A 25,962-nucleotide genomic window follows, 5' to 3' on the forward strand; every position below is an offset into this window, starting at 1 on the left:
ATGTCAGTGCTGCAGGTGGCAGCTTTGCCCACTACACCATAGTGCCGGCCCCGATAATACCTTTCATCTTTGATGAAATAGTTTTGACTCATAGACTCCCTGAAGAGGTCTTGGGAATCCCAAGGGCCATCAGGACCACATTCAGAGAACTGCTAGTTCCCTACACTCACTTGTGCAGGAGTCACATTGATTATGCATATTTAAGTCACCTGCACATACAGTCTGAGGTGATGTGTGTGTGTGTGTGTGTAAGACTTCTGGCTGCACCCCTTCTCTAGAGGGTCGTCATCAGGTACCATAAGTCCTCAAGATTGAATTCCCAGAAATGCTAATGCCAGGCTCCTCCTCAGATGGGCCACCTGCACCCTGGATGTGCCAAGGACATAGCAGTGACCATGAAGTCAGACGTGCCCATCAACCTGAGGAAGATGGGGATCAAGTGCAAGCTCTCCAGGATCGTGTTTCAGCTGCCTTCTGACCAGATCCCCGACTGGGACGACCGCATGCGCACCGTCAAGTGGGTGGATGTGCCCAAAAACACACCCGGGACTTTCACCGCGAAGCGAAAAGTGAGTGCACACAGCAGCCCCAAATGTGAGCAGGCCTCCTGTGCCCCGGTGCCTCAGCTTGCAAGTCCAGTTTCTCATCATTTCCCTCTGTAATAGAAAAAAAAAAAAGAATGCCCTCGTCCTACTTGACCTCAATTTCAAAAGCAACAAGCTGCACTTCCGCACCCGTGCGGGTCCCACCCGTCACGGCCGCCCTTCCTGGGAGAGCTGCAGCCTCTACGCCTTGCAGCTGCCTGAGGGAGTCTTTCTGCCTTCCCCTCCAGAAACGTCCTGGCTCCTCTCTTAGTGGTTCCTTGTTCTCTCACTGGTCCAGAATGAGATTAGTCACAGTCTCAGGTTCATCACAAGATCTCATCTTTGGTGCATGCACGCCCCCCTTTTCTTTATGCCATGGTTAGTTTCTTTTAGTGATATAATAAACAGAGAACAAACCCCATCCAACATGGGAAGTAAGACGCTGACTGCCTGTGCGCTTCTGAGCCCGTCCGTGCCTCTCCCTCCCTCCTGGAAGTAATCTTGTCCTGTTCCTTCCCTTCGGTTTTGCCTTTTACTTCTATTTTTCCCTAATTGTAGTTTTTAGCTTTAGTTGTACGGAGGTTATTGCATGTGATCGCCCCTATCACTGCATGTGCCTGTAGAGTATCCACTTCACTTCCATATAAAATTCCACTATTTATCCTTTCTCTTTGGAAGATTACTCTGTGGGCAGTGTTTCTATGTGCATTGTTCACATCATATGGTGGTCATTTGCAAGAGTTTCTAGTCCTGGAAGTGGAGCTGCAGAGTCAGGGGAGATGTGGATGTTCAGCTTTCCAAGATAATGAATGCCACGCTTTTTCCAAAGTGGCTGTACCACCGTGTATTCCTGCAGTCAGGGACCTCATGGAGCCACACCCACTCCAACACTTGTCCTTGTCAGACTTCCTTACCATTCGAGTGAGTGGGAAAGAGCCTCACTATGATCTAGTTTGCATTCCCCTGATCACTAATGAGGGTGAGTATTTCTTCACACGACTGCTGGCCATGCCTTGTATGTCTTACATGAACACCTTCTCATGCATGCGTCCACCTTTTGATGATGATGCTTGTCCTTTGTATGAGTTGTTTTCTTTTTGATATACTCTTCTGTTGGTAGCATTTGTCTACAAATACCCTCACCAACTTAATAGCTTACCTTTTCACTTTCTTTAATGTATCGCTTGATGAACAGAAATGTTTTTAATTTTAACATAGTCCAATTTTTTCTCCTTTTATAATTATTACCTTTTGTGTGTTGTTTTTGAAACCTTTCCTTTACAGAAAGTTATGTACCTAAACTGTAAGAGCTTTTGCTTTGGAGAGTTAAGCCTGTGACCCACCAGGATTTTATGTATGATATGAGGCAAGGATATAGTTGCATATTTTTCATCTATATAACTAATCTTGCCAAATCTGGGGGTAGGTGTCTGGGGTATTTATTTATTTATTTATATTTGAAAGACGGTTATGGATAGAGGTAGAGACAGGGGAGGCAGGGTGGTAGGTCTTCCATCCACTGGATCACTCCACAGATGGCCGCAACGGCTGGAGCTAAGCTGATCCAAAGCCAGGGGCTTCTTCCAGGTCTCCCACATGGATACAGGGCCCCAAGGATTCGGGCCATCTGCTGCTGTTTTCCCAGGTGCATTTGCAGAGAGCTGGATTAGAAGTGAAGCAGCCAGGACTGCCAGGGGATGCTGGCACTGCTGGCTGGGGTTTTAACCTGCTGCGCCACTGCGCCAGCCCAGATTTTGTTTGTTTGTTTTTAAAGATATATTTATTTATTTGAAAGGCAGAGTTACACAGAGAGAGAAGGAGAGAGAGAGAGAGAGAGAGGTCTTTCATCCACTGGTTCACTCCTCAATTGGCTGCAACAGCCGGAGCTGCACCAATCTGAAGCCAGGAACCAGGAGCTTCTTCTGGGTCTCCCATGCAGGTGCAGAGACCCAAAGACTTGGGGCATCTTCCACTGCTTTCCCAGGCCATAGCATAGAGCTGGATCCGAAGTAGAGCAGCCAGGACTCAAACTGGTGCCCATATGGGATAGGATGCCCGCACTGCAGGTGGCAGCTTTACCTACTGTGCCACAGTGCTGGCCCCTGTTTTTGTTTTTTGGTTTGTTTATTTGTTTGTTTTAAGATTATTTTATTTATTTGAAAGAGTTACAGAGAGCGGTAGAGACAGAGAGAGAGGTCTTCTATCCGCTGATTTACTCCTCAGATGGCTGCAATGGCCGGAGCTATGCCAATCCAAAGCCAGGAGCCAGGAGCTTCCTCCAGGTCTCCCATGTGGGTGCAGGGACCCAAGGACCTGGGCCATCTTCCACTGCCTTCCCAGGCCATAGCAGAGAGCTGGATCAGAAGAGGAGCAGCCAGGACTAGAACCGGTGTCCATAAGGGATGCCAGCGCTTCAGGCCAGGGCTTTAACCCGCTGCACCACAGCGCTGGCCCCCTGTTTTTGTTTTTGTTTTTAAGATTTACTTATTTGAAAGGCAGAGTGACAGAAAAGGAGACACACTCAGAGAGAGAGAGAGAGAATCTTCCATCTGCAAGTTCATTCCCCAAATAGCACAACAGCCAGGGGTTTGACCAGGCAAAAACCAGGAGCCAAGAACTCCGTCCAGGTCCTCCATATGGTTGGCAGGAACCCAAGCAGTTGGACCGTCATCCCCTGCCTCCGTGGCACATTAGCAGGAAGCTGGCTCTTTAGCACAGAGTAACCAGAACTCGAACTAGGTACTCGTATATGGGATGCAGATGTCCCAATCAACAGCTTAAGCTGCTGTGCTACAATGCCCACCCCATCCTGTTTCTTAGCCTCTGTGTTACTCGACTGCCAGGACTCTAGTGCATCATGACGTTGTACATGTCCCCAGAATGTTCTTAGTCTCTCTACTCTGTTTCATTGTCAGTTTGTCTACACTTGTGCCAGCTTTACTCTGCCATCATTTCTTCTACAGCTTCATAGTCAGCTTTGGTATCTAGAGGGGATGTCCTTCCTACATAGGGTGTTCTAAAACATTTCGGTTATTCTTGGCCCTTTGTTTTCCTATGTAATTTTAGAACTCATCATTATATACTGTGAAGACCTCTCCTGAAAACTTAATTGGAATTTGGTTGCTTCTATAGGTCAGTTTAGGGAGAACTAATGATTTTATAATATTAATGTGTCCTTTCCATTTGCAAGGTTTATCTATTTGTTTGGATTTGGATTTTCTTTAATATATTTTTACCTCTATTTATTTTCTTTGATGGCAAGAGGGCTCTTTATGGTTTTCTTTACATTTTTATCATAATAAGACTTTTCAGGGTTTCTCATTTGCTCTTTTATCAATTTGATTAAATTATTTCCTTGGGAATTTACCCTTCAACTAAGTTTTTATGGCATGTTTTGTAAGATTAGTTATAGTATTTTATTGTTATCTGTTTAAATCTGTAGGAGTGGTGGCAATGCCCCCTTTTTATTTTTAAGATGTATTTATTTATTTGAAAGGCAGATTACAAAGACAGAGACAGAGAGAGGTCTTCCATCCACTGGTTCACTCCCTAAATGGCCCCAATGGCTGGAGCTGAGGCAATATGTAGCCAGGAGCTAGGAGCTTCCTCCAGGTCTCCCACGCAGGTGCAGGGGCCCAAGGACTCGGGCCATCTTCTTCTGCTTTCCCAAGCCACAGCAGAGAGCTCAATCAGAAGTGAGCATCCGAGACTGCAGGCAGAGCTTTTCCTGCTACACCACAGTGCCAGCCCCCCTTTTTTATTTCTAATATTAGTTATTCGCATTTTCTCTTTCTTGACCAGTCTCACAACAGATTTTTTAAAATCTTTCCAAGTAACTAATTGTGTTGGAACTCTCTATTTTAGATTTGTTTTCTGTTTCATTAGTACCAGCCCTAATGTTGTGATTTTCTTTCTTCCGTCTTTTCTGGAGTCCATCTGGTCCCAAAACACAGGTGCCTGCAGACGTGGTGCTCTCGGCAGTTCTCTGCCACTCGGATTCGTCCTTCTCCACCCTATGAGTCACTGCGTATCGGCCTGAATCCCTTGTTCTGGAGCTGGAGTTTGCAGGGTGGTGTGAATTCGCGAGGGTAGCAGTGCCACGCTCCCCATCACTGCCGTGAGGCAGTGTCTCTACATGACTTAGCTGCCTTTGTTGCAGGTGATAGAGACGGATCCTGAACCTGCGCATTCTGTTCTGGAGGAAAACTACCGAGACCTGCAGCTCCAGATCAGCGCCAACGTGGATTACGCCTCATACCAGTGCCAAACGGATGACGTGTGCTTTAAGGAGACGCTGGTTTACCAGACCCGAGTGTTTGAGTACGTCACCAAAATCCTCACAGCACTAATCAGAGAAGCCCTTCCGTTCCATCCTTCATCCACTTGTCATCAAATATTCAGTGTCTCTGATGGCATCTCGCAGGCATCTCATGTGTGTAGCGTGTGCCAGTGTTGTGCTAGGTCCAGTGAAACATTGAGGTCCATGTAGAAGCTCCCTAGAGAAGCCAGCATTTTTCATAGCCACTCCATAGAAATCATCTCCATGGTCCTTGCAGAGAGCGAGTCCAAATACAGCAGTCACCATACTCGGAGAACCCCGAAGTATGGCTGCCCTCGAGGTAATCCCAGCTTATCCAGTCCACATGTGATTGACCAATGGAGGTGATTTTTACAGTAGTGTTTCCTGATAATACAACTGGCCTTTCTCCTTTCTCAAGTTCCAGGGGACAGAGCTAGACAGTCAGTTCAGAGTCCCGTTTGTCTTCTGTGAATTGCCGACCGCAGCGTGACGCCATGTGCACGCAGTGAAAGAGGACCTACTGCAGATCAAGATCTGGAGAGAGAGGGTCCGGGAAGCTGCCCAGACAGGGTGGTGCCAGCTGAGTTTTGGAGGACAGATAGGAGGAAGCCAGCTGGAGATATGAGAAGGAAGGGTCTGCTGGGCGGGGAGGGCAGCATTCACAAAGGCAAAAATGGAAACCACTGCCAGTTCTACGGTTTGCATTAAATGTCCTCTCAAATTATTATAGACCCATAAGATAGAAGGCATGGAGTGGGATCTTCTCCTGATGGTCATTTCCCCCAAAGCTGGGGTCACCAAGCTATGGCCTTTTAAAAAAAAATTGAGTTTTGTTGGCAAACAACCATGCCTATGCTTCCACAAAAGCAGCATTGAGTCATTGCTACAGTAACCTAATGGCACACAAAGCAAAAAAAAAAAAACCTTATTATCTAGCTCTGTATAAAATTGTTTTCCAACCACTTCTCTAAACCAAGAAGTCTTATGAAAAGTACTCTGGAGTGCATAGGAGAGACTCTCTCTCTCTCCTTCTCTCCTTTCTCTCTCTCTCCCTCCCTCCCACCCTCTCCCTCCCTCCCTCTCTCCCTCCCTCCCTCCCTTTCTCCATCAATAAATTAAGGGAAAAAAAGGAAAAAGGAAAGTACTCTGTGCCAGTGAGATTTGCCCACTTTTTAAAATTATCTTTAGTATAAAAGAGTCACACAATAAACACAGGCCCACATGGTCAGCCCCCTTGATTTCAGGTATCCCTGCATGGATTGGATAATAGACATCTAACCTCTGCATCTCCAGCCTACATCTACCCACCACCCAAACATCCCAGCTCTCACCACTCTCCAAAAGCTAGGAAGTTTTTCCCTAACACCATCATTTTCTTGTATGAAGGCCTCATCTTCCTACTATGACTGTGATCACATTTAACAGTGAAAAGGCTTCCATCTCCACACTCTTGTCTTGAAGCAGGGAAATTTGAGGCAAGAAAAGCCTCTGCTGATTCAGAATTTGAGTTAGAAGCAACTAAAACCCAAGCGTGTGTCTCAGTCGGCGACAGTGTCACAGGCAGGGGTCAGATGACTTCTGACCACTGAGACATTGTTCCGGATGGGAGATGGTTCAGGAAGGGAGGGCTCAAGTGATTTGTACCAAAGAGAGAAACTGTCAGAGATTTTGTTTGTCTTATGGAAACTTTTCAGCTTGTCTTGATGCCAATGCAGAACTCATTGCATAGGATATTGGCCATGTACAAAGTGATTTAAGTGCTAAACATTTCCATATTTTTACTTTTAATATGGAATTTTTGTAGCAACATATATCTTTTATGTGTCATCTTAAAAGAAAATATAGCTAGTATACCAAATGCACGGTTTCAGATACAGTTGCTTAAAAATTGCCTTTAAAAAAAAAGATTTATGAAACAAAGTGACTTGCCTTCAAGAAACAAAGTAACAGGATAGGACAGAAATCACCTGCCACGCCTTCCTCAGTTCTATTCCCTGATTGGTTTGCAGGCTTGACCTGGTTAATTCAGGATGTGTGCAGCTAGAATACAGCTGGGTCTCAGAAGATGCTGCAAAGGCAGTCAGCTTTGCAATGCCAGGAAACCAAGGTAAATGCAACAGCAGGTAAAACCCAGGGCCTGTCCCAATCACCATTAGTTGAAGGGTCTTGTCTGTAGGCCCCCAGATTTTAAACCCCTTCTTAGAATAATGACCCCAAAATGTGTGTTCACAGCCCATCCTTCTAGGGCACCTTCCTTACCCATCCTCTTGACCTAAATGAAACAAATCTGGGGACTTTTTGGAGTTAGTAAAAATCTTTCTCCTGAGTGTCCCATGCGATATATGAGCCAAGGCCTCCTCCCACCCAGTGCCCAAGGTTAAATACACCTGCTGGAAGAGGTGAGCCTGCAGACCACACCAAGGGTCCCTAAGGACTTGTGAATGGGCTGCCTCCCTACCACCTGCCCCCTCACTGCAAGTGCAGAATGTGCCCCACCTGCCGTCTGCCTCCAGGTTCTGTTCAGAAAGATCAGCTTAGTCAAATCACGCCACGCTCGAGCAGCACTCTGGACAGCAGCGTGGACCACTGGACAGAAGGCTCTCCCTCGCCCTTCTCCGTGGAGCCCTCCGCAGGCGTCGTGCCTGTGGGGAAGACTCAGAAGCTCAAAGTGAAATTCTCCCCCCTGGACACTGGCGATTTCGAGAGCACCCTTTACTGCCAGTAAGGAAATCTGGGGGTGGGGCTCTACAGCTCTTACCCCTCTTCTGTCCCATCCCTGGGCACCATTCTTTCCAACCCTGGACCCCACCAGAGTCCCTGATGGTCACTTTTCTTTCTGGAGAGATTAGACTTGGCTAGCTTTGGGGAACAAGGAGAGTGCGATCTTTTACTCATCAGATGCTCCCCCCGCATCTGCATTATTTCCCCTCTCCCAGCCACATGTGGGAGTCCGCCCAGCAACAGAAAGCAGTTGACAGTTCAATGGCTTCTAAGCCTTGGGAAGGCATCAACTTGGGCAGTTGCCCAAGTTGACATTCCTGAGGCTTGATTTCCTTATCTATAATATGCAAATAGCAGCACTCCTCTTGTGGAATTGTTGGGAATATTAAATGTGTTCATTCAAACAGAGAACTCAGAACAGTGCCTGGCATAGAATGAGCTCTGCAAACATTGAGTATGCAGAGGAGGGGACTGGCTCTGGGCTTTGTCTATGGTAAGTGAGGAATCCATGCTGCCCAGCCCAGAGAGAGAAGACCTTGTCTCATGACACCTGACAGTGAAAGTCCCTGATGTGGTGTCCACTCCCAGAACTCCTCTGGGGGAACACACACCTTGCGGAGGAATTCTGCAGGGTAGCAGAGCCTACAAGAGCTGTCAGAGCCTCCTGAGGCCCCTACAGTCACACCCCAGAGATCCCTCCATACCTGGGCCAGCTCACCTTGGTCCTAGGAGTCTGCTCATACCCAGTCTGCCTTCTCCAAGGAGCTCAGGACGCTTTTCTAAGGATTCCCAGGTCACTTTTTATATCCCACTGAGCACCTGTGAGAGGGCCCAGAGGGTCCCTCAGTTTACAGCAGAGATTTTTCTCACCACTGATGGAGGAATCGAGTTGCATTCGTGCTTAGGTCCCTAGAAGGAACCCAAGTTCAAACCCCTCATGTGTAGCCTATTCGTGCATACACCCATTCAGCGATTCACAAATGCCCACTATCTATCATGTACTGATCAAGGTGTTGCGGTGATGTTGTTGACCAAGACGGACCCAGCCTCTCCTCACATTCTGGTGGTTATAACATTCATCTCCAGCTAACTAAAAAAGTAGCAATTGGAGCAGATGTTTGGCCTAGCAGTCAGAGACACCCACATTCCATATCAGAGTGCTGGGTTTGAGTCCCAGCTCCACTCCTGACTCCAGCTTCCTGCTAATGCAGACCCTGGGTGGCAGCACTGATGGCTCAAGTAGTGAGGTCCCTGCCACTCACATGAGATACCTGGGTAGAGTCTCTGGATCCCAGTTTCGGATCCCAACTAGAGGCAGGCGTTTGGGAAGAGAACCAGCAGAAAGGAGCTCTCTGTGTCTCTCTGTCTCTCTGCCTCTCTAATTAATTAATTTATTGATTAGTTTTTTAAAAGAAAATAAGAACTGTTTACAAAACAAAGCAGAATAAAAATAACCATGTCTCCTCAGGATTCCCAACCTGCCCCCTGGAATGCAAGGTCCAGTCCTAGTAGTAAAAGGGCGGAGCTTCTTGCCTGTCTGTCATTTCGACCTGAAGGACTCCGACTACATCAGTGGTCATCGGCGCAACCCAGAGCTCCGAGGGTCTGGGGCTGCCCCTCTGGATCCAAACACCCGGGTGATAGAGTTTACCAGTGTGGGCATAGGAGGCAAGAATCTCCGGTGAGTTGCTTTGATGTGCATCAGCTAAATTTGTATCAGTCACTGTTTCTGACGAACTCAGAGGAAGAACTCAGAGAAATAAGCTAGGCTTGATACCCTATTTAGAAGGCTGAATTTTGAGAACATTCAGGTTACTCTGTGTCCTCGGTTGTGACACTGGCGAGATGAGGGAAGACAGAAAGCTATAACCCTGGATCACAGTAGGTAACCAGGGAAGATGGGCCTTTGGCAGAATTGTTTCCCCAAGTCCAGAGAACCCTGGCCCTCCTTTGGACCCCCAGATGGGGTGGACTTTTCATTTCTATAGTGACAAAATACTCAGAGCAGTTCTCGTTCCCGGATTGGGCACTGTAGTAGGGCCAGGTTTCATGCAAATTCTCTTCATCCTTAATCCCCTCTCTCACTCTCTGCTGTCCTTCATCTTCCCTCGGCCAGGACTTTCACAATCCTGAACCTGACCAATAGCACCTACTCCTTCTTCTGGATCTCTGAGGAGCAGGAGAGTCTGCAGAACCCTCCGGCCTTCACGTGCCTCACGGAGAAGGGCTTCATCCACCCTGAAAAGAAGGCCGAGGTGTGTGCCAATGAGCCCTCAACCCAGGGCTGAGATCATCCTGGCTGTCTCTGCACAGCAGGTGTGTCATAGACAGCAGGTGAAGTCAGAGAGCCCCAACGAAGTGCTCATCACTCAGCAAGTATTTGCCGATGTCCACCATATGCATTTGGCAACCCTGATGAACAAGATAACGTAAGCACTCTTGGCTGGCCATGGAAGAGAGAGCTCTAGGATTTGCAGTTTTTAAAACTGGAGAATATTCCAGAAGCAAGGTGTAATCAGACATCAGTCCCTGGGACTCTGGGACCCATACAGTAGCCTGAAGTAAAGACAACTGTGAAAAGATAAGGGTTTATTTTTACTTGGGCCAAAGGGCAAGACAGGATAATGGAGTCATCTCCCTTGGCTTAGTCTGAAATGTTTACATAGTAATTTAAAGGAGTGGGGTAAAACCTATAGAAATATGATTTTGCTGGCCAGAAGGATCAGTGGGTTCCATGTCAAGTCAATTCTGCAGAGACTCTTGGAAGTAGAAATAAATCTATCAAACAAAAGGTCTGAATTCAGATGCCTTCAGAAAGATTACACAAGAATAAAGTAGACCAAGGGGACAATGACAGGGAACCCTGGGTACCACACCTGTTTGGCAGGTGGTCATCACCCAGACAAGTGGGCCCAGGGTGACCAACTCTCCCAAACTTTTCTTGAGAAGCCAAAGTTCCAAATTTTTACATCAATCACCCTGTCTTCATGTCGGTAGCTAGTTCAAAATTGTTCAGCACTTCCCAAACTGAACAATAAATGTTTGTAGACTCTCCACTTGAGTTTGACCTCTGCATGTTGTCAGTATGCAGGCCATCTAGTTCAGCATGACAGAATCTAGGAAATGGGTCCAACACAGAGAGGATCCTATTTGGAACTGGGCCTGGGTACAACCCAGAACTGTATCAAAGATGCCGCCCAATTCCTAGAGAAGACATTGCAGAAACCATGATCCAGGGTTTTCCTGGTCTTTGGGGGACAGTGGTATCACTGAATGTTACACATCTCCAGAATACTGCCCCTGCATCATCTTGGCATGGCCTGCAACCTGCATGTTAAACCCATCTAGTTCCTTCCTGGCCAAATACGATTGTTCTTCCGTTAAGTCCTGATGGATCAATCACAAAGAAACTCATTCTAGCAACCTCAAGGGGGAGGGGGGAGCTGGGGCAGCAGCATTTTAAGATTGAACTTTGATTCTAGATCTCTCTACTTCTCTCTACCCATCTACTCCATTCCATTTTTACTGACCAGTTCTCATTTATTCCCTTATTTTTCATTTGCTCTGTAACTTCACTCAGCAAATGGATATTGGCTTGCCAGGCTCCAGCTCAACTCCATGATATCCCTGCCCATCAGCTCCACTGCCAACTGGCCTAGCCATTTGATTTCTGATTCCAAATCTGTGAGAAGAAAAATCTCTTTGGCCCTGCTCATCATCTTGTGTCGGGCTATGTGTGAAGCTTTTAACAAGCACATGAATTGTCTTTGGGATGGTGCCAACTCTTCAGTTTCCTTTCTACTGCGGTACCACCATTCTATCCAGAGACATGGCACAAAATATGACAGCCAGCAGAGGCTGCAGTGGGGTAGACTCCCTTCGAAGGACATGTGGGCAGGACAAACGTGTTGGTTTGCCAGCACAGCCATGCATTTATGCTCTTACTGAGACTGCAGAAAGATAACGCTTACCTGGTGCTGTCAGCCGCCGTGGCCCTCGGGCTGGCAAGTCTCCACGGGCACAGGGAGCTTGGAAATTGAAGTGCCTCTCACGGCTCTCTTCCAAATTGTCTTCTTAGATTGTGTTCCAGTTCATACCTTTCCATCTGGACATCACAGAGGCATTATGGACTTTCTTAATCCCCGAACACAATATCTCGGTCCCCTTCCTGCTGGTAGGCAAAACCACTGACCCACTCATCTCTCTTGACAAGTCACACCTCAACTTCAGTGCTCTCCTCATCGGTAAGTATATTACATCTTCCTAACTGCAGCAAAATGTTTCAGGGAACTAACTTTATAAGTAGAAAAATGGGCTGGCGCCATGGCTCACTAGGCTAATCCTCCGCCTGTGGCACCCACACCCCGGGTTCTAGTCCCAGTTGGGGCGCCGGATTCTGTCCCAGTTGCTCCTCTTCCAGGCCAGCTCTCTGCTGTGGCCCGGAAAGGCAGTGGAGGATGGCCCAAGTGCTTGGGCCCTGCACCCGCATGGGAGACCAGGAGGAAGCACCTGGCTTCAGACAGCGCAGCGCCGGCCTTAGCAGCCATTTGGGGGGTGAACCAATGGAAAAGGAAAACCTTTCTCTCTGTCTCTCTCTCTGTGTGTGTGTCTAACTCTGCCTGTCAAAAAAAAAAAAAAAGTAAGTAGAAAAATGTTTATTTAGCTAATAGTTTTGGAAATCCAGGTCCAAGATTTGGTGGCGCCATTGGTTTGGCCTCGAAGGAGGGCAGAGGCTGGCCGTGGCAGAGTGCATGCAAGGGAAGCACCAGCCAGAAGCAGAGGGTACATGAGTACAAGCACAGTCTTTTCTGACAACCTTCTTGTGAGAACTTACGGAGATGACCGGAGACCTACCACCCGAGGGCGCGCCCCCAGTGACTTTAAGGGCTTCCTATTAGGCTCCACTTCCTAAAGTATCTACCACCTCTTAACAGAGCCACCTTAGGGACCAAGCCTTTGACATATGGGCCTTCGGGGGACTCAGCACCCCAACTTCTCTCCAAACCATAACAGTAGGCTGCCCTGTCAGTTTCTGTTAGGAGGCGTTGTGACCTGAGCTCCAGCAGCAGACTTGGGTGGGGAACTTTTCCTGGTTCCTTCCACAGGCACATCAGAACTATGTCAGCCTACCACTTTCTAGAAAACCATAAAATACTTACTTTGAGTCTAATTTCAATCAAACATCTTTCAAACTCACACACTAATAACCTAAGGAAATACCAGAGCCTGGTTAAAGATCCTACTTGGCAGGTTCTTTCAGGTCCCAGACAGACCATTTATTTCAAGTCCTGTGTCAGCCCTGTCCTTCCTGCCTGTGCCCCCACATTATGAACATATTGTATGCTTCTTGATCCACCATGGTCAGAGTTCCTGATGTTATTGAAGTCAACAAACATCATTGAGCCACAGCACGGCATAGGCACTTTTCTCTGGGTTGGAAATGCACTGGGATAAAGCACCAAGTTCCTACACTTGTGCTGTTTGCACTCTAGAAACAGGAGGTAGACCACCAAAAAATACGTACACTATATAGTGTACCAGATAGGGACAAGCACTCTGGAGGAGAATACAGCAAGGTGGGAGGGATAAGGCAGCAGTGGACATTGGGGAGGTGACACTTGAATAGGGACCCAAGGGTATAAAGGAAATGATGGTCAGGTCCCCATGTAGCCCTCTGCATCATCCTCACAGTGGGGGTGGGGGGGTAAAATATAACTAAAACCAGATAATTCTGAGATCATTCCTTTGCTTTTTTATTTATTAAAGAATGGTATGCTCTTTTATTTATAAACAGAATTCATAATAAGTCAATTGGTATGGTGTTGTATGAAAAAAATAGTTTAAAATCTCCCCATCTGTCTCATCCTTCCCTCTCCATCAAAGGAAATCAATGTTAGCAGTTGGATGTACATCCCTTTCATATTTCTCATATTGATACACATGGGGCCAGCGCCGTGGCTTAACAGGCTAATCCTCCGCCTTGTGGCGGCGGCACACTGGGTTCTAGTCCCGGTTGGGGCGCCAGATTCTATCCTGGTTGCCCCTCTTCCAGGCCAGCTCTCTGCTATGGCCTGGGAGGGCAGTGGAGGATGGCCCAAGTGCTTGGGCCCTGCACCCACATGGGAGACCAGGAGAAGCGCCTGGCTCCTGGCTTCGGATCAGCGAGATGTGCCATCCGCAGCGGCCATTGGAGGGTGAACCAACGGCAAAAAGGAAAACCTTTCTTTCTGTCTGTCTCTCTCTCACTATCCACTTGCCTGTCCAAAAAAAAAAAAAAAAAAAAAAAAAGGATACACATGGGGATGGAGGAATTATGACATTTACTAAAGTTTGAACTGATAAGCGATATAACATAAGAGTAATAGCAAAAACAGCTTAATCCAGGAATGCAAACATGTGTGTTTTGATATAATCATTACATCAATAGACTAAAAAAGAACAACCCTGTGGTCATATTAATATGTTCTGAAAGGGCAAACTGCCAAAACTTAGCAGACATTCATAACAATACTCTAACGGCACAATAGGGATTGAAAGAAAAAGTCAAGTATCAACCAAAATCAAGAGGCAAATGTTAGTGTAGTATAAGCCAGTAGAGGAGCCAACATTGTAGTACAGCAGGTTGAGCCACTGCCTGTAAAGCTGGCATCTCATATGGGCGTCAGTTCAAGTCCCCCAGCTCCCTGCTAATGTGCATGAGACCTTATGCACGTTAAGCAGCAGATGATGGCCCAAGTACTCCCTGCTGCCCACATGGGAGACCTGCCTGGAGTTACAGATTCCTGCTTTCTGCCTGGCCCAGCCCTGGCTGTTATAGCCATTTGAGGAGTGGAAAAGTAAACCAGCAAATGAAAGATTCTCTCTCTCTTTCTCTCTCTCTCTCTCTGTGTGTGTGTGTGTGTGTATGTGTATGTAAATCTGCCTCTCAAATAAATTTTAAAAATCTTTAAAAAATAAAAATAAGCCATTAGGACTACTTCAATTAAAATGAGGCATTAGGGGGCCGGCGCTGTGGTGCAGCAGGTTAAAGCCCTGTCTTGAAGCACCAGCATCCCATATGGGCGCCAGTTCTAGTTCCAGCTGCTCCTCTTCCGATCCAGCTCTCTGCTATGGCCTGGGAGGGCAATGGAGGATGGCCCAAGTCCTTGGGCCCCTGCACCCACATGGGAGACCCAGGGGAGGCTCCTGGCTCCTGGCTTCGGATCGGTGCAGCTCTGGCCGTTGCAACCATCTGGGGAGTGAACCAGCAGATAGAAGACCTTGCTCTCTGCCTCTACCTCTCTCTGTAGCTCTGTCTTTCAAATAAAATTAAATAAATCTTTTTTTAAAATGAGACATTAGGCAAGAATACTTAATATTATTGAGCATTTTGAGATTTTAGCAAATGTGATAAAACAACAAAATGGAATAATTGGCATAAACGTTGGGGGAAAAGAGACAAAATGATCTTATTTTGCTGTTACTAATGACTTTATACACATAAAACTTAAAGAATTCTAGAGAGGGCCGGCGCCATGGATCAACAGGCTAATCCTCCACCTAGCGGTGCCGGCACACCAGGTTCTAGTCCCGGATGGGGCGCCAGATTCTGTCCCAGTTGCCCCTCTTCCAGGCCAGCTCTCTGCTGTGGCCCAGGAGTACAGTGGAGGATGGCCCAAGTGCTTGGGCCCTGCACCCCATGGGAGACCAGGAGAAGCACCTGGCTCCTGCCTTCGGATCAGCGCGGTGTGCCGGCCATGGCGGCCGTTGGAGGGTGAACCAACAGCAAAGGAAGACCTTTCTCTCTGTCTCTCTCTCTTTCACTGTCCACTCTGCCTGTCAAAAAAAAAAAAAAAAAGAAAAAAAAGAATTCTAGAGAAAAATAACACATTACTAGAATCAACAAGATAATTTGACAAGGCATTTGGATGTAAAACAAGTATGCACAAATCAATAGTTTTTCATATTTTAGCAAGAAGCATCTAGAAACAGAAACAAATCCATTTAATATTGGCAAAACCTACAATCTCTAATATATGTAGCAAGAAAACACAGGACCTTGGGGCAGGCGTTATGGTGCAGTGGTTTAACCCAGCACTTGGAACACCAGCATCCTGTATCCGAGTGCCGGAGATGGAGTCCCACCCACCTCCACTTCCAATCCAGCCTCCTGCTAATTTACACACAGAGAGGCAGCAGACGATGGCCCAAGTACTTGGGTTCTTGCTACCCTCATGAGAGACACGGATCAAGTTTCTAGTACCTGGCTTCTGCCTGGCCCAGCCCTGACGGTTGCAGGCATTTGGGGAGTGAACCTGTGGTTGAAAGATCTCTCTTTCACTTTGCATTTCAAATAAATGAAAATAAATGAGCTTTTTTTGAAAGAAAAGTACAGTATTATTAAAATGCTCCCAAACAAGAGCTGAACACTTGTCAGTTCTCCCAATATTAGGTGCATATTTCATTACCAATTAGAATCCTCGCTAAGGTTGCCAAATAAAATACAGGATGAACAGTTTTTAATTTGGGTAAAACTGAATCATTTTCAGTGTAATTATGTCCCATGCAATATTTGGGATATATCTATATATGCTAAATTTTTTTTACTTAATCTAGCAGCCCTTATCCCAAAAGGATTGAGTTTAGGTGGGAAAGTAGATGTTCTTCAATAGCCAAAGGAAAAACAAAATGTGTTAGGGCTCTGCACAGGAAACTCATTGCGTACCCAAGGTCAAATTCAAAAGAATTCACTGCGAGGATTATTTACAGAGAGGTAAGAAATTAAAGGGTTGAGGCCAGCGCCGTGGCTCACTTGGCTAATCCTCTGCCTGCGGCGCCGGCACACCGGGTTCTAGTCCCGGTTGGGGCGCCAGATTCTGTCCCAGTTGCTCCTCTTCCAGTCCAGCTCTCTGCTGTGATCCGACAAGGAGTGAAGGATGGCCCAAGTCCTTAGGCCCTGCAGCTGCATGGGAGACCAGGAAGAAACACCTGACTCCTGGCTTCAGATTGGCGCAGTGCTGGCCTTAGCAGCCATTTGGGGGGTGAACCAACAGAAAAAAAGGAAGACCTTTCTCTCTGCCTCTCTCTCTCACTGTTTAACTCTACCTGTCAAATAAAAATAAAAATAAAAAATAAAAAGGAAGTAGGCATCCCCTGCCTATGGGACATCTGGGGTCCCTAGGAGGCCTCCTCTGAGGCCTGCTGTTTCCTCCCCAGGCCGAGAAGCCAGGGAGACTGTGCAGGTCATCAACAAGGAGGAGCAGGGCTTCAGCTTTGCCATCCAGGATGACTCTCGCTACTCTGAAGCTTTCAGCAACTGCCTGGTGGTTTGTCCTATGGAAGGCTGGATCCCGCCACTGTCCAGGTAAAGGACAACAAAGACCTCAGGGTGCACCCTCCACAGGAGGAGGGGAGAGAGGCCCTCCAGCCAGGGGACCCCTTTAGAGTGCCCTCCTTGTAACCTGTCTTCCAACTCGAGATTGAGGGAGTGACAGCAGGGTCTTGTGAGTGGAGAATCCAAAGGCCTTGTCCCCAGCGTTTGCTCTGGTGTTTGTGTTGTTTGTCTTGCTCTCTGGTGTTTCCTTACATCCCCAGAGTGATGCCCGGCCTGGCATATCTTACAAGTTCATCATAATTTGCAGTGCCTTTTGGCACCTTTTCTCATCATGTGTCTGCTCCTCTGGCAGGCTCAGTTTATCAGGTTTTAACAGGTTAATCTAGCCAGCTAGTCTGCCATCTTGTTTCCCAACCAGGTTCCCAATTGATATCTTCTTCACGCCAAAGCTGGAAGGAGATGTGAACTTCAATTTGATCTGCAACGTGAAAAAGAAAGTCCACCCTCTGACACTGAACGTCAAGGCCGAGGGCTACACCATGAGTGCAGAGGTCAAGTGCAAGGACAGGGCTGGCACCACCACCCTCTTGACTCCTAACCAGACCAACGTCGTCAACTTCTATGAGGTAGAGGTGTAAGAGCCCCTCCACTCCAGGCTCTCTCTCTCTCTTTCCACACTGACTGGGGAAGGTGGTACAAGTGACTTTGAGCTGAATCTCTGTGTTTCAAGTGCCAAGGAGACCAGGAGAGCAGAAGCACGCCAGAAGTAGCTCATGTCACTGTGGTGCGAATGTTTTTCTTACTAGAAGTTTGGGGGACTGGGGAGGCAATGAAGAGAGGTAAGAATGTTTGTGTGAGTGTAAAACATACAGGAAGGATGTTTGACTGCCAAGGGAGGTCTGAGAATTAAGCTGCCATCTTACTCTTGAGGTGTGAGGAGACCCCGTGCCCACACCCATAGCTCCCGCTGGAATACAGAACCTGGCTACATCAGGTTGGTGACCCTTAGCTCCCCAACATTATCCACCACGCTGTCTTCCTCAGGGAAGGGAATGCTAGTCTGCCTTCACTACCCTGTTCTCTGTCTCACAGGTGGAGTTAAATGAATGTGTCCAGTGTGAGTTCAGCTTTATCAACACTGGGAAGTTCAACTTCAGCTTCCAGGCGGAGCTCTCTGGCTCCAAAGCTCTGCTGCAGTACTTGGAATTTTCACCCATCGATGGCACCGTGGATGTGGCACAGACGGTCCATGCCACCCTGTCTTTCCAACCATTTAAGAACTGTGTCTTGAAGGGCCTAGAACTCAGAATCAAGGTGAGACCATTTAACGTTCAGACGCTGACCACGCTCAGCCCACTGCCTTGACGGGCTGATTCTCCTACATAGCCTTGGTCTCTTTCACCTGTCCAGAAGCTCCTGGAGGTGGTTATATGAGAAACAGCCCCGACCTCCAGAGCAAAGGCCTTTGTGGCTGAGGTGCCTGGTGAGTAAGTGTTGACTAAAAGGTGGTTGACCATCCATGCACTGGAATACCGATCAGCACTCAAAATAAATAAGAGAAACAGATGGGACAAGGGACAGTATGCACATTTTCCAGGATAAATTATTGAATCAAAAAGGAATTGTGACATCAGCAGGAGTAGCAGATAAATTTATCTAAAACGGTTATCTCCTGTAGAAATGAAAGCACCAACCAAAGTCAAAATCAACTTTTTCAGAATTCTGGATATTGACCACAGGCTTCCAACAATCTTAGGAGCATCGGTTCAAGAAAAACATCTGAATAGCCATAATAGCAGCTTTGTGGTATTTTAACTTGCCCAGTTCCCACTGTCTTCTCCCAGTTCTGCAGTAATCTTGAAAACCAGTGCAGCCAAAGTGGAATGAGACAGAGCAGGCTTGGGCCTCCCCCAAAAGCCCAGCTCTAAAACAGTTATCACCATTCGCCCTGTCTGGAAGTCCACTGGAAACCCCCACAGAAAGGGCTTGTTTTGATTTGACCTCACAGCTTCCTTTTCTCAAGGGGCATTTGTCAAAAACAGCCAGTGGCCATTGTGTAGCACTGCAGCTGCCTGAGGTGAAAATGACCCTCAGAGCAAACAAGAAGCTGACGCAAAAAAACTTTTAAAAGGAAAAACTGGAGAAGGAGCTGTTAGTTACCTATGGGGAACTGTGATCCAAACATGTTAAAAGTAATCCACACATTTTAAATTGCACACCATTCTGATCATGTGATGAAATAGCCTCGTTGAGAAGTCTTCCAGAACTTTAATTTTTTATTAAAAAAAAAAAAAAAAAAGATGCCCGTAAGATCTTTCTGCTCTAATTGGCAAAAGAGCTGAAGGTGTTATCTTTCAATCCTTTTTAGGGAGTCAGCCATAAAACATAAAGACATTAAAAAACCTTGAATAAGAAAATGTTTTTAAGTTTATCAAGCTGTTTATGAAAATTTGTGCCTTTGACTTGTTATTTATTCTAATGATGTTTAGATTAAATGATGCTTAAAATGAACATTGATTCCTTAAATCGATTATTGATTGATGAAAGTTTACATTATGAAGAGTTTGTGAAGAGCAAATGAAGGTCATGTGCCAGTGGTTCGTGTTCCTGGGAGTGTGGACGGCGAAACGTGCTCTCTCTAGGTTTCCACTCTCATCCTTGGTATCATTGGCATCTCTGTCCTCATTCTTGTCATCCCCTGAACTCCAGGTGACCATCTACCTGCAGCCTCTGTCTTCATTCCAGAGTGAATACAAAGGGGAAGAACATGCAGGCAAAGAGCTCTTCCCCAGCAAGACTTGGCCTCTGTATTTAAGACCAGATGCTGCCCTCTTCTGTGTACAACCTGATGACCAGAACTCTGTCCAGGGGCCCCTCCTTGAGCTGCAAGGAAAGATAGGAAATCTAGGGTTGTTTTTTTCAACCAGTTAGATTGGCAAGCAGTCAGAGTCTGGCTGGTAAGGAAGCCATGGGGAGCGGGTATTTGGTTAAAACCAGCCACGGCCACCGTGACACCCAGCCTTCAAGCTGAACCATTGCTGCAAAAGCAGAGAGAAGAGCCAATGTTGGGTCTCATTACAAGAGCAGCTTTTCTTAAATAGACAAACTTCTAACTAACGGAATCGGAATCTGGAGGGTGGCCCCAGGACCTGTATTTTTAAAGCCCCAAATTCTTTCCTCCTTCACCCACGGGCCTCAGTGCCCTCTGTTTCCCCCACTCATCATGTTCCCACCATCCTTTCCTCCCCTGCAGATCAGCCACGGCCCAACCTTTCTGTGCAGCCTTGCAGGCTGTGCTGTGAGCCCGGCTGTCCATTTCTCCTTCACCAGCTACAACTTCGGGACCTGCTTCATCTACCAAGCTGGGATGCCTCCCTACAAACAAACCCTGGTCATCACCAACAAAGAAGAAACGTCCATGAGGTAAGCAGGCTGCCCAGAGTGTGCAGATGGTAGCTCCCTGTGGGTCCTACGGAGCCCACACAGGTGAAGTCCTCCCAAGACAAAAAAGGAGAAGAGTGAGTCACCGTGGCCATAAACCCTGGGCCCCTATTCTAATCACTGATGCTACAGCTGGGTAGCCATGAGCTACCCTGCTAAGAATCCTCCTCTTGAAGACAGAAGGCAATGCCAAATGAGCTGATGGAGGTTTCATGGCTCCCATGTATTTCCTCATGTTGCGGATGTGGAAACCGAGGTTTAGAGAGTTTGAAAAGTGAATTTTCTCTGCTGCAAGTAGAAGATCTATACTGGGGCCAGTGCTGTTGCATAACTGGCTAAGCCACTGCCTGCAGCAACAGCGTCCCATATGGGAGCCGGTTCAAGCTCCGGCTGCTCCACTTCTGATCCAGCTCCCTGCTAATGTGTGTAGGAAAGCGGTGGAGGATGGCCCAAGTCATTGGGCCGCTGCACCCATGTGGGAGACCTGGAAGAATCTCCTTGCTCCTGGCTTCCGACTGGCCCAGCTCCAGCTGTTGCAGCCTTTTGGGGAGTGAACAGCAAATGGAAGATCTCTCTTTCTGCCTCTGCCTCTCCGTCTCTGTAACTCTTTCAAGTAAACAAACAAATCTTAAAAAAAAAAAAAAAAAAAAAAGATCTATACTGAGCCTAAGTCCTCCGATTCAGAGTCAGCCCTTCTGCGGCCTCCCTGTGGGGAATATTCCAGTCCACTCCCACCCGGCCCAGAGACTGTGTTTACTCACAGCTCTCTGTGTCCATGCCATATGGAATTTTCCGCCACAATGAAACTGTCGCATACCTGCATTGCCCTGTAGCTAGATGTGGCTTCACACTTGAAAATGTGCCTGGTGCAACAAAGGAGCTAAATTTTTAATTTTAGTTCCTCTGAGTTTGAATTTAAACAGCCACAGGAGTCTAGTGGCTGCCTTATTGGACATCATGGGTCTAAGTTCAGATTTCAGCTCTTCCCTCACTGTGTGGCCTTGGGTGAATTTTTTAAACTCCCTGTGTGTCTGTTCCCTTGCCTGAAATGAGCAATCATAATAGTACCTCCCATAGAGGACTATTAGGAGCATTAAATTAATTCTTCTAGAAACAATACCTAGAACATAGGCAAATGCTTGGTTATTGTTGGCTCCTGCTATAGCAGCTGTTACTTCTGTTGCTGCTGTCCTAAGTGTTAATTCTAAGAATGTCATGTGTAATTTTAAATGCTAATTAAAAATCAGAGGCAGGCTTTTGGCCTAGTGGTTCAGTTGTCAGTGAAGACATCCACATGCCCTGTTGGAGTGCCTGAGCTCAATACCCAGCTCCGTTCCCTACTCCAGTTTGTTGCCAGTGCTCATCCTGGGAGGCGACAGGTGGTATCTCAAGGGATCTGCTCCCTCCCACTCACCTGGGAGACTGGATTGGCTTCCTGGCTCCTGGATTTAGCCTGGCCCAGCCCTAGTCATTGTAGGCATTTGGGGAATAAACCAGCAGATGTGATACCTTCTGTCTCTCTGGAGTGTATATATATATATATATATATATATATATATATATATATATAGAGAGAGAGAGAGAGAGAGAGAGAGAGAGAGAGAGAGATTGAGATCTATCTATATATCTCAAATAAATAAAAAAGAAAACTTTAAAAATCCTATCTACCTGTGATCTTGCTTGCATAATTTGATGTAATCTCAGTTGTACTCTAAAGCATTGACTTCTGTCCATTGCCTAGCCAGACTCCTTCCCTAAACACCTGTAAAGGAGATGAGGAGGGTGGCTATGGGGAGGTCTAGGTGTCTTAGCACCTGGCTGAGGAGTGAGGTAAATATGATCTTTCAGGATCCCATCTAGTCAAGCAAGTAAAGTAGCAGTAACTCACCTTTACAGAATATGTCCTCTGTGACATGTTTAGTGGCTGCTTTAATCACTTTTATCATTTTTGAAGATTTATTTATATATTTATTTGAGAGGCAGAGAGGGAGGTCTTCCATCCACTGGTTCACTCACCAAATGGCTGCAACAGCTGGAAATGGGCTGATCCAAAGCCAGGAGCCAGGAGCTTCATCCGGGTCTCCCACGTGGGTTCAGGGGTCCAAGCACTTAGCACCTGGACCTTGTTCTGCTGCCTTCCCAGGCACATTATCAGGGAGCCGGATTGGAGTGGAGCAGCCAAGACTCAAACCAATGCCCATACTGGATGCTGGCACTGTAGGCGGAGGCTTAGCCTACTATGCCACGGTGCCACTCCTTGCTTTAATCATTTTATCTCATTTAATCCTCCCAACAACTCTTTTTATTTAAATATTTATTTATTTACTTTGAAAGTCATAGTTACACAGAGAAAGAAGGAGAGGCAAAGAGAGAGGTCTTCCATCCACCGGTTCACTCCCCAAATGGCTGCAACAGCCGGAGTTGCGCCAATCCAAAGCCAGGAGCCAGGAGCTTCTTCTGGGTCTCCTACACGAGTGCAGGGGCCCAAGGACTTGGGCCACCCTCCACTGCTTTCCCAGGCCATAACAGAGAGGTGGATCGGAAGTGGAGCTGCTGGGACTCTAACCAATGCCCATATGGGATGCCGGCACTACAGGTGGCGGCTTTTACAGCTATACCACAGTGCCAGCCCCCCAACAACTCTTAAGAACTAGTTATCACTACTCCCATTCTACAGATAAGGAAAGAGAGACCTGGGTGGACTGGGTAACTCCAAGACCACGTGGCAAGGTAGTGATGGAGCCTGGCTCCACTCTCCTGTCTGTCTGACTGTAGAACACATCCTCCTCCTCGTTGCCTCTGGAAGTACTCCCTTCATATGAAAGGGCACAAAACCATGTAATGCACTAAGAAACAGAGCATCAGGGGCCAGCGCCGTGGCTCACTTGGTTAATCCTCCACCTGCGGCGCCAGCATCCCATGTGGGTGCCGGTTCTAGTCCTGGTTGCTCCTCTTCCAGTCCAGCTTTCTGCTGTGACCCAGGAGGGCAGTGGAGGATGGCCCAAGTGCTTGGGCCCTGCACCCGCGTGGGAGACCAGGAAGAAGCACCTGGCTCCAGGCTTTGGATCGGCGCAGCGCGTTGGCCGTGGCAGCTATTTGGGGGGTGAACCAACGGAAGGAAGACCTTTCTCTCTGTCTCTGTCTTGCTCACTGTCTATAACTCTACCTGTCAAATGAAAAATAAAAGTAAAAAAAGAAACAGAGCATCAGTACAGTGGAAAGAACAGCGAGCAAAGGGGTGTGAGCCTTTGAATCTCGGGACTCAGTTCTGCCCAGGTCCCAGGACGTGATCTGGGGGAAGCAACATGACTGGGCCTAGGAGGGCATGGGCTGGGTCTTTGCTGAGGCCCCTCCCATGTCTTGAGTGACTGCCGTGACTCTAGGACAGCAGGCATGAAGTGCAGCAAGTACCCAGCCCATAGACACAGGGGACAGAACCTGCCCCCCTGGGCCAGTCTTCAAGCTGACACACCTTCCTCTTGGTTTTCTGCAGCATAGATTGCTTGTACACCAGCACCAGCCACCTTGAGGTGAACTTCCATGTGGATGTGCTGAAGCCAGGAAAGGCGCTGGAGGTTCCAATCATCTTTTATCCCCGAGAAAGTATCAGCTACCGAGAACTCATCCCTTTTGAAATAAACGGACTCTCACAGCAAACAGTGGAAATCAAGGGGAAAGGCACTGAGTTGAAGGTGAGAAGCAGGTAGGGAGGCCCTTGGGGCCGGTACCCTCCTTCCTGCCTTTCCTGGAAGGTGTCTGTGCCAACCGCAGCCCACAGACCACTCCCCTGTCCCCGGGTCTCTGTCCCCAGGCTACAGATGTGAGTCAATAAGCCCCACAAGGACGATGTCCCCAGTCACACAAACAGGCGAATTGTCAGATCAGATTCAGGTGGGTCACAGATCCTATCCAATCCCAAACTTCACTGTGACAAAGGAGGCACGTGACGACAGGTGCTAGGGAAGCGTTCTTCATGGGAAAGTGCCAGGTGATCAGGTGCAGCTCTCCAAGTCCATCCTCTTCCTATCCCACTGGGCCACATTTGGTTTTAGGTTTAATAGGCGACATTTTGTTAAGCGAGGTACACAGACTTAAGTTTCAATTATGGGATGTCTTTCCTTAACACTTTTATTGATTAACAGTCTCAAGCCAACCGCAAATCCCAGAGTTATACTTGACCAAGGGCATCCCTTCTACCCAAATGGAAAAGGAATGGTCATATCCAACTGTCCACCTCTTTGTTCACAGGGTCCTCAAACGTTTGGGTGTTTATCTGGTGGGAGTGTTTGTGTTGTAGTAGCAGGTTTGGGAAGACTGAAACCCTTCCAAGATTCTCGACGCTTGGCTGTTTCAGCAACCAGGGAGAAAAGGGAGGGTGTATTCCTGGCAGCCTTCCCATCCAAGCCACGGAGGCTATGAGACATTGCCACCTGGTGTGTCTTGGGCCAAGCCAGCGACAAGGTATCCTCTGGTGCCATTGAGTCATTCCATCTGTTTATTCAGCACTCCGTGTGTGCAGAGTCCTTTCGGTAGATCCAGAAGTCACTCTGTCCAGGAGCTTGCTGGTTGCTGGGGGCACTTTCTTGCCTTTGCAGACAAAATAGAAACATGTGGACTGGATTTAAAGACAATTGTGGGGGACTCACACTAGTTACAATCACTTGTAAGTCACTTGTAAGATGCCTGCATCCCATATTGGAGTGCCTGGGTTCAAGTCCTGGCTCTGTTTCTAAATCCCACTTCTTGATATTGTACACCCTGGGAGGCAGCAGGTAATGGCTGAATGCTCTAGTCCCTACTATCCACATGGGAGACCTGGGTTGAGTTCCCCACCCCAGTCCTGGCTCAATGTAAGACAACCGTAGCCATGGTGGGCATTTGGGGAGTAAACCAGCAGATGGAATCTCTGTCTCCCTCTCCATCTCCTTCCCTCTACCTCCCCCCTCCCTCTCTTCAAATAAATCAAAACTTTGCATGAAATAAAATAAATACCACTGGGGGAGGATATGGCTTAGTGGCTGATTGAATGACAGTGACCAGTAGCTTCTGCGCAGTGTAGCTCAGTGCCAGCCTGAAGGGTAAGGTGTAGCCTGACCTTGGCCCAATCCAGGCCAGTGTTTCCATCAGTGCCTTGGGGAGGACTTGGAAGTGCATCTCTGTCTCTCCATCTCTACTGCCACTATCTCCATCTCTACCTCCACACTCTCAACTCCTCACGCTTCCCCTCGTGCCCTCTTCCAATCCATCCTCCACAGAGGAGCAAGCCAGAGCACTTGCACAGATGACACTGGACTGGGTCACTCCAAGCTTCTCTGATTTCCCATTTCTTCCCGAACAAAGCCCAACCCCTCCTTTCTTCCCCCCACCAGTGGACTACACAGCCTTGCAAGACCTGACTACCTCTCTACAGTCACCTGCTCAGCTACTGGCTCTCCACAAGTCTGGGCTCAGCCACTCAGGGCCTTTCCACAGGTTGACACCTTGCCTTGGGGTGCTCCCCAATCCACACCCACCTTGACTCAAACTGGCAAGGCCCCACTTTTGTTTCGCCCCCCATTAGATCATGCCATCTTCAGGAAGAAGGCCTCCCTGAGCCCCTAGTC

General features: G+C 47.6%; 1 protein-coding gene across 1 annotated transcript in view; it reads left to right on the forward strand.

Annotated features, from left to right (window-relative positions):
• The window catches only part of HYDIN (HYDIN axonemal central pair apparatus protein), a 355,254-nt gene that overhangs the window by 305,490 nt on the left and 23,802 nt on the right, over positions 1 to 25,962 (forward strand). The window contains exons 67-78 of the mRNA XM_062176574.1: positions 351 to 569; positions 4,744 to 4,904; positions 6,894 to 6,991; positions 7,398 to 7,605; positions 9,074 to 9,286; positions 9,722 to 9,860; positions 11,684 to 11,849; positions 16,801 to 16,948; positions 17,337 to 17,544; positions 18,011 to 18,232; positions 20,172 to 20,341; positions 23,853 to 24,051. Coding sequence (XP_062032558.1) covers positions 351 to 569; positions 4,744 to 4,904; positions 6,894 to 6,991; positions 7,398 to 7,605; positions 9,074 to 9,286; positions 9,722 to 9,860; positions 11,684 to 11,849; positions 16,801 to 16,948; positions 17,337 to 17,544; positions 18,011 to 18,232; positions 20,172 to 20,341; positions 23,853 to 24,051 — 2,151 coding nt within the window. The remainder of the gene's footprint in view (positions 1 to 350; positions 570 to 4,743; positions 4,905 to 6,893; positions 6,992 to 7,397; positions 7,606 to 9,073; positions 9,287 to 9,721; positions 9,861 to 11,683; positions 11,850 to 16,800; positions 16,949 to 17,336; positions 17,545 to 18,010; positions 18,233 to 20,171; positions 20,342 to 23,852; positions 24,052 to 25,962) is intronic.

The sequence above is a fragment of the Lepus europaeus genome, chromosome 19 (assembly GCF_033115175.1).
Source record: "Lepus europaeus isolate LE1 chromosome 19, mLepTim1.pri, whole genome shotgun sequence".
NCBI classification, from domain to species: Eukaryota; Metazoa; Chordata; class Mammalia; order Lagomorpha; family Leporidae; genus Lepus; species Lepus europaeus.